Source organism: Priapulus caudatus, unplaced genomic scaffold, assembly GCF_000485595.1.
Source record: "Priapulus caudatus unplaced genomic scaffold, Priapulus_caudatus-5.0.1 Scaffold1029, whole genome shotgun sequence".
Lineage (NCBI taxonomy): Eukaryota > Metazoa > Priapulida > Priapulimorpha > Priapulimorphida > Priapulidae > Priapulus > Priapulus caudatus.
Window position 1 is genome coordinate 93,759 of NW_014578090.1, and position 7,620 is coordinate 101,378.

The window sequence follows — 7,620 nt, forward strand, 5'->3', positions numbered from 1 at the left end:
AGAGAGAGAGAGAGAGAGAGAGAGAGAGAGAGAGATTAGAGAAGAGAGAGGAGAGAGAGAAAGATGAATGAGAGAGAGAGGAGAGAGAGGAAGAGAGAGAGAGAGAGAGAGAGAGCGAGAGAGAGATGTATAGAGAGTAGAGAGAGAGATAGAGAGAGATAAGAGAGAGAGAGAGAGAGAGAGAGAGAAGAGAGAAGAAGAAGAGGAGAGAGATGATAGAGAGAGAGAGAGAGAGAGAGAGAGAGAGAGAGAGAGAGAGAGAGAGAGAGAGAGAGAGAGAGCGAGAGAGGATTATAGAGAGAGAAGAGAGAAGAGAAGAGAGAGAGGAGAAGAGAGAGAGAGAGAGAGAGAAGAGAGAGAGTGAGTAGAGAGAGAAGAGAGAGAGAGAGAGAGAGAGAGAGAGAGCGAGAGAGGAGTGATAGAGAGGAGAGAGAGAGAGAGAGAAGAGAGCAGAGAGAGATGGAAGAGAAGAGAGAGAGAGAGAGAGATTAGCTGACGAGAGAAGAGAGAGACAGAGAGAGAGAAGAGGAGAGAGAAGAGAGAGGAGAGAGAGAAGAAGATGAGGAGAGAGGATAGGAGAGAAAGAAGATAGATACGTGATATATATGAAGAATCGCATATATATATATATATATATTATATATATATATATATATATATATATAGCAGATGAATATAATACCGCGCCGTAATGGATGGAATACGAAGAATATTCTCGTCTGGCTGTGAGTTTCTATCCAGACCTAACAGCAGGTAGCATGCTGCCATACGTGGTAAACATCAAAACGAAAACTGGATTCGTGTCGACGTAGCGTGTTGTGGCGTCTGTGTTTTATAAGGCTACCACCATTGGTGTTCTAAGGTCTGTGTTGTATTAGGCCATCCATGGCTGTTATAACGGATGTGTGTTATAGGCCTGCTGGGTGTAAACGTACTGTGTTTTATAGCCATGCCATGACTGTTATAAAAGTCTGTTGTGTGTATAGCCATTGCCATGGCTTGTTATTAACGGATGTTTGTTATAGGCCATTCCATGGCGTGTTTATAAGTCGTGTTGTGTATAGGACCTGCATGGCTGTTAGTAACTCTGTGTTGTTATAGGCCATGCCATGCGTTTATAAACGGATGTGATGTTATAGGCCATGCCATGGCGTGTTATAAAGATTGGGGTTAGCCATATAACACACTGTGGATAGCTTCACACTTTACTGTTATAATTAAGCATAAGCTAATTAATACCTAATAACAAAAAATACATGAAATATTAATACACCACTGTACATTGAATAGAATCACAAACCACATAAGGTTATGTTGCAAGATTAAAGAAATTTTCTCCCATCAATTACAATTTTTTATGTTTATTCGTTGTGCCTTATACTCGCGGGGCTGGCCGGTGCTGCACGTCGCAAAGCCATAGTCGGATTTTTAAACTTATTGTATTTTATGGCATATTATCGTTCGTGTTTCGCCGCGGTGCCTCTCTCGTCTCTTCTTTCTCTCTCTCTCTCTCTCTCTCTCTCTCTTCTCTCTCTCTATCTCTCTCTCTCTTTCTCTCTCTCTTCTTTCTCTCTTTCTCTCTCTCTCTCTCTCCCACTCTTCTCTCTCTTTCTTTTCTCCTCTTCTCTCTCTCTCTTCTCTCTCTCTCTCTCCTTCGCTCCCTTCGCGGCTTTCTCTCTCCCATCTTCTCCGCTCGCTTCTCTCTTCTCTTCTGCGCCGCGCGCTCTTTCTCTTCGCTTTCTCTCTCTCTCTCCTTCTCTCTCTTCTCTCTCTTTCTCTCTGCTCACCATCGCTCGCAGCGCGCTTCTCTCTCTCTTCTCGCGCGCATCGTCGCCATTATTTGTCTTCTTTCTGCGACCTGGATAGCGAGTTATTTGTTCATTAGATGGATAGCGTACGCTTTGCAGCACGATCGTCGACTTCGTCTGTGTCAGTTCGTTAAAAACAGGCAGGCGTTAATATTCACTAGTATTACCGTCTCAGACGGGTTTGAGTGGGGTATGATTGAGGAAGCGGTAATCATTTATTTCCTTTTTATTGAGGATGTATTACAGTATATACTGATAATTATGTAGAACTCGTGTATATACCTAATTATTTGTTTAATGTAAAGATAGTATCTAAAGTATATATAAAATCTTGATAATTTGACTTAAAATTACAATACATTTTTCAAATAAAAGGGATTAGGGGTAATTTCATAGTACAATTTCACTTATTTAATATTATTTTTGAAATATTATCTGTACGAAGCATTATTATTCTAACAGTCAAATTCTTAAAAAAAAAAAAATGATTGTAGTTTAAGATATATGTTCTGAAATCAGTGGAAGCGGCGGCAGGTTACCTCCGTTGGCAAATATTTCACACACGCGCGCGACGGCACACACACACCTCATTCACACACCACACGGGCTGCGCAGCACATCACACTGCGCACACGCACAACATACATTTACACACACACACATACACGCACATGCAATGCAACAGCAACACACGATACATACTCAACACACGCACCACGCACACGCACACACACGCATAGCATACATACACCGCACACGCACACGCACACGCACAGCACCACTCACACGCACACACGCACACACGCACACGGCACACACATACACAACATACAACTGCACCGTATCTCGTTGGGGTTTGTCTTAAATTTTCGTCTCACAACTGTGCGCGGCAGTGATTGGGTTTATAACACCGCAGCGCAATGTCTTTGTGTGTGCGTGGTGCGCGTCTGCCGGTGTGCGTGCGTGCGTTCTTGCGTGGCGTTTAGTGTGGGCTTGCTTATGCTAGGTGAAGTGTCCACTAATTAAATGCTTTTATTATACCTTTAATCTCATTTAGGATAGCTAGCATTATGATTAAAACCGCTGAGAAAACACGTAATAGTTTACACAATTTCAAAAGTTATGGTATTATATAGTGTGTAATGTGTAGTCTCTCTTAAACAATCGAAACTGTCTAAATGTCAGCGCACCATACATCATTACACGCCACGAGGCGCGCACACACACACATCGTCACACGCACAGCCACGACAGCACACGCACAGCACCGACACGCCCTACACGCAAACGACACGCACACGCACACATACATACACACACACCACAACACAAGCAACAACACAAACACACACACACGCGCGCGCACAACACACAACACACAACACACACCATCACAACACACAAACAAACACAACAACATACATACATAATTACAGACAGTGTCACACAGCCACAACACCAAAACACACGCGCTACAACACACACACACACACACATACAACACACTTCACACACAACCCACCCACCACACATACATTACATACATACATGTAACAGTTGATCAAACGCGGCACCACACCGTGCACGTGCGTTAGCAGTGATTCACATGCTGTGATTGGATGGCATTGCGGATTTGGAGATCTTAAATTTGGTGGGTTTGCGATGAGGCAATTTAATTCACAAGGTGATCACGTACTCTGCTTGGTGATGGCATGTATTTTAGCGATCTTAAAAGTTGGTGCGGGTTTCGCCGTGAATTGCCAAGTTTTCGGGCACATAACGTTTTATGAAAATTGTCTGAAAAAGTCACTTTAACGTCGAAAAAATCGCGTTCTAACTTAGCGAATCTGTCCGACGCCAGAAGGGGCCAGCTCGATTCGCGCGGCACACCGGACCACGGTTTCGGATGAGATTAAGTAAAACGACACTCGTCTTCACTATTATATAGTAGATTGTGTGTGTTGGTGTGTGGATGGTGTGTGTGCGTTGTGTGTGTGTGTGCTGTGGTTGTTGTGAGAGTGTGTGGTGGTTTGGTGTGTGTGTTGTGGAAGTGTGTGGTGTACGTCTTGTGTGCAGTGGTGTGTGGCGCGCTGCTGCGGGCGTGGTGCGTGCGAGGCGTGGTGTGTGTGTGTGTGTGTGTTTACGATACAGCGATCTATCCACCTTCCCTATCTCTCGTCTCGCTCTCTCTCCCCTTCCTTTCTCCCCTCTCCCTCTCCTCCTCCTTTCATTCATGCGGAACGGAGTGTATATATAAGTGTGTATCGCGAGTCATCCACCGCTAAACAATCAATCATGACGGGCTGAACGAGCGATTACTTAAATTCTAGTAAAACAGCAGCAGCAGAGCCATTATAGCAACAGCAACGCAGAGAGTATAGTAGCATCAGCTAGTAGTAGCAGCAGCAGCGCAGCAGCAGCAGCAGTACCACCACACACCACCATCATCATCATCATCATCAGCAGCAGCAGCAGCAGCGCTAGTAGCAGCGCAGCAGCAGCAGCAGCAGTAGTAACAGCAGCAGCGCAGCGCAGCAGCAGCTTAGTACACACACCACCCACCATATCATCATCATCTCAGCGCGACAGCAGTAGTAGCAGCAGCGCCGCAGCAGTCAGCAGTAACACCACATCATCATCATCATTATCATATCAGCAGCAGCAGCAGCATGTGCAGCATAGCAGCAGTAGCAGTGCAGCATCAGCGCACACCACTACACCATCACCACATCATCAGCAGCACAGCAGCAGTAGCAAGCAGCAGGCACACCAACACACACACACCACCCATCATCATCTAATCATCTCATCAGCAGCAGCAGCGCAGCAGCAGCATCACCACACCACCACCACCATCATATCTATCATCATCAAGCAGCGCAGCAGCAGCAACACACCCCACCCTATCATTCTCTATCAGCAGCAGCAGCAAGCATGTATATAACTAATTCATATCGATTTTCTCGTTCCGCTTCGCGCTTCACTTCGATATTAGGAATTATAATCAGCTTAATAGTACATCATGCGACCTGCAAATGCTGCTGCTACAGGAGAGCTTGAAGAGAACTGACGAGATGGAGAGAGAGTGACATGAGGAGACGTAAGACAATGAGGAGGGAGAGGGAGAGAGGAGAGGAGGAGAGATAGAGGAGGAGCGAGGGAGGAGGAGGAGAATGGAGGAGAATGAAGAGATTAGGAGAGGAGAGGAGAGGATGGAGGAGAAGGAGAGGAGGAGAGAGATTAGAGCGAGGAACGGATGAGGATGAGGAGAAGGAGGGCGAGGAGCAGGAGGAGGACGATGAAGAGAAGGAGGGCGAGGAGCAGGAGGAGGACGATGAGGAGAAGGAGGAGGAGGAGGAGGAGGAGAAGGAGGGCGAGGAGCAGGAGGAGGAGGAGAAGGAGGAGCAGGAGAAGGTGCAGGAGTAGAAGGAGGGGGTGTAGCAGCAGACTCGCTCGAATTAAAGCGCCATCTCTAGGAGGATTGTCACAACTCGTCACAACACACACACGCACGCACGCGCGCACACACACGCGCACACGCGCACGCAACACGAACAGATAATTATATGCATATATGCACACGGATATCTTCGGCACGAGCATGGCGCGCAGTCAGGCGCCAAATGGAAGCAATCTCGTAATCTCACGCGGCGATTCCCGACCGAGTGTAAAGCGAGATAAAAGCAAAAAGGAAGTGCGGTTGAATTTAAAAAAAAACGAAGAAAACGGAATCGATCGATCCGGCTTCGGCTCGGCCGGTTTAAAATTTCCAGCGCGAGATGGCGCTGCGATCAGTGTCGCTGGCTTCATGGATTTAACGAGTGGGATTAACGATTAACGGAGTCTGTGTTACTTACTCGGAGTGCCCGGATGTCGATGTCTGCTCACTTGTTCGCAGCTCTGCCGCTCGCGGCCGGTCGCCTGGTCGGCAACGGTTCTCCGTCACAGCTAGCCGTCTGAAACAGGAGTAAGCGGAGTCACGCATTGCTATCGACGCTCAGAGGGTGTGGAAGAGGAGGGGGAGGAGGGGGAGGAGGAGGAGGGGGAGGATATATACGCACGCACGTACACACGCACATATGCACGCACGTGCGCGCACAAACACACACACACACACACACACACACACGCACGAACGCACCGCTAAGTTGCACTCATGATTGCAAACAGATTGCAGTGAATTGCGCGTGAATCTGCCTTGTGTTCGCACCGCCGCTATCTATAATGTCATATCACCGTAGATTGAACTGCAGCGACACAATTTCTCAACTATACACATCCCCACCATCATTCAGCATCAACGTCAATCTCCGATCTCCGGCCTACAACGCTGCCCTCAGGGCGGGAGGCGAGCAGGAATGGGAGTTCGCATGGCAACGCTACAACGTCACCAGCGACGTGAGCGAGAGAGATCGTCTGCGGGAAGCCATGGGCATGACGGAAGACCTCACCCTTCTCCAAAAGTGAGTATGACGTCATAGTGGTTAAACAGATGCGCTCGCTCGCTACAAGCACACCCCCCTGTGATATCACTGATAAGTCGGTCAGGCTAGGCTAGTAGTTGTAGGTAAGTCTCGTTTATGTGTCTTCAAGTATCTGCTATTTTTTATCGACTTTGCTACACTTTGTTTCTAAGCATTGTTGTTTGGAATCTAATATCGCACAAAATCATTGGCTGGATCATTGATCATTAATCATTGGACTGACGATTTACGCGAGGGGACAATTTTAGTAAATAAATAAATTTATTGTTGTGCGTTTATACATTCATATGCGTACATACACACTGCGTTTCGTGAAGTGAACCTCTGTCCTCAATCTGTATATTATTTTAGTTAGTATTAGCTTGCTACTTCTTACTGTAGTTTAGATTTTTCTGAGGCTATAACATTTGATTGTACTTTATGATATCGTTTTTATTGGTTTTATTGCGATTTCCTGCGAATCCTTTGCATTAGTTACGCTGGAAACATGTTTATTAACACAAGCACAAAATTAGTTATCTTAAAAATGTAAACTACAAAATATAAATGTAAATGTAAAGTTATAAAATGCATATTTAACCGGAAATAAAGCGAATATATGGCTGTTCGTGTCTATAAGCATGTGCTCGTGTTTTCTTATTATTTTATTTATATTTTTTCTCATTATTTCTTGCACGTGTCAACAGATACTACGAAATAGCAATGGACCCGACGATGACGTCAGCCGACGATACTGCCGACGTCCTGAGAGCAATAGCAAGCGGTAACCACGTTGGCCGAGACTTCATGTGGGACGCCATAGTGTCAAGTTACGATGCTATAGTGGAACGGACAGAATTCGCAATATATTTCGTAGTGATCGACACGACGGCGTCATTTAATACGGAAAAGGAGTTAGAGCAGGTAATAATAATAATAATAATAATAATAATATTAATAATAATGATAATAATAATAATAATAATAATATTATTATTAATAATAATGATAATAATAACAATAATAATAATAATAATAATCATAATAATAATAATAATAATAATAATGATAACAATAATGATGATGATACTAAGAATAATAATAATTAAAAATAAATATTGAGTTTTATCGTCGGTTTGGCGAACTTATTATAATAGAGGATCCCCTTCAACAACATCCGGGTGACCGATCAACAAATCACGTGATGACGATCGACAGAGCATCTAATTGGCTCCCTCTCTTTTTTCTCTCCGTCTCTCTCTCTCACGCACGCGCTCACTCACTCATTTTCTCTCTCTCGCGCGCGCTCTCTCTCTCTCTCTCTCTCTCTCTCTCTCTCTCTCTCTCTC

At 45.1% G+C, this 7,620-nt stretch overlaps 1 protein-coding gene across 1 annotated transcript in view; it reads left to right on the forward strand.

Moving 5' to 3' along the window:
* LOC106815048 (aminopeptidase N-like) overlaps positions 1–7,195 on the forward strand; it is a gene marked incomplete at its 3' end in the record, with an annotated part of 16,023 nt that extends 8,828 nt beyond the window's left edge. Inside the window, exons 6-7 of the mRNA XM_014819473.1 lie at positions 6,104–6,271; positions 6,979–7,195. Coding sequence (XP_014674959.1) covers positions 6,104–6,271; positions 6,979–7,195 — 385 coding nt within the window. The remainder of the gene's footprint in view (positions 1–6,103; positions 6,272–6,978) is intronic.
* Positions 7,196–7,620: the final 425 nt, after the last annotated feature.